A 298-nucleotide genomic window follows, 5' to 3' on the forward strand; every position below is an offset into this window, starting at 1 on the left:
ACAGGTAACATATAACCTGTTTTCATAATAAAAAATAAACCAATATTCATGTTTCATATGTAATGCAGTCAATAAATGTTATTAAAACTTACCATTTGGTGCAGTGAGATTCTTAGCAGCCAAGAAAAGTTGCCATAATGGATTGTCAGGATCCACATCATCATCACTTTCTTCATCCTCTTGAGCAGTTCCAAGTGGCATTTCTGTTCCTCCACAGTCCTCTTCTGGAAGTGGTAACTCCATTCCATCCTCAAGTTCAGACATGAGCAGAGACCATTCCTTATTTACAACACTACGC

General features: G+C 37.6%; 1 protein-coding gene across 1 annotated transcript in view; it reads right to left on the reverse strand.

The window, feature by feature from the left end:
• The window catches only part of LOC119581803 (protein polybromo-1-like), a gene marked incomplete at both ends in the record, with an annotated part of 78,095 nt that overhangs the window by 70,713 nt on the left and 7,084 nt on the right, over window positions 1-298 (reverse strand). Inside the window, 1 exon segment of the mRNA XM_037929934.1 lies at window positions 93-298. Coding sequence (XP_037785862.1) covers window positions 93-298 — 206 coding nt within the window.

The sequence above is a fragment of the Penaeus monodon genome, chromosome 15 (assembly GCF_015228065.2).
Source record: "Penaeus monodon isolate SGIC_2016 chromosome 15, NSTDA_Pmon_1, whole genome shotgun sequence".
In the NCBI taxonomy this organism is placed as follows: domain Eukaryota; kingdom Metazoa; phylum Arthropoda; class Malacostraca; order Decapoda; family Penaeidae; genus Penaeus; species Penaeus monodon.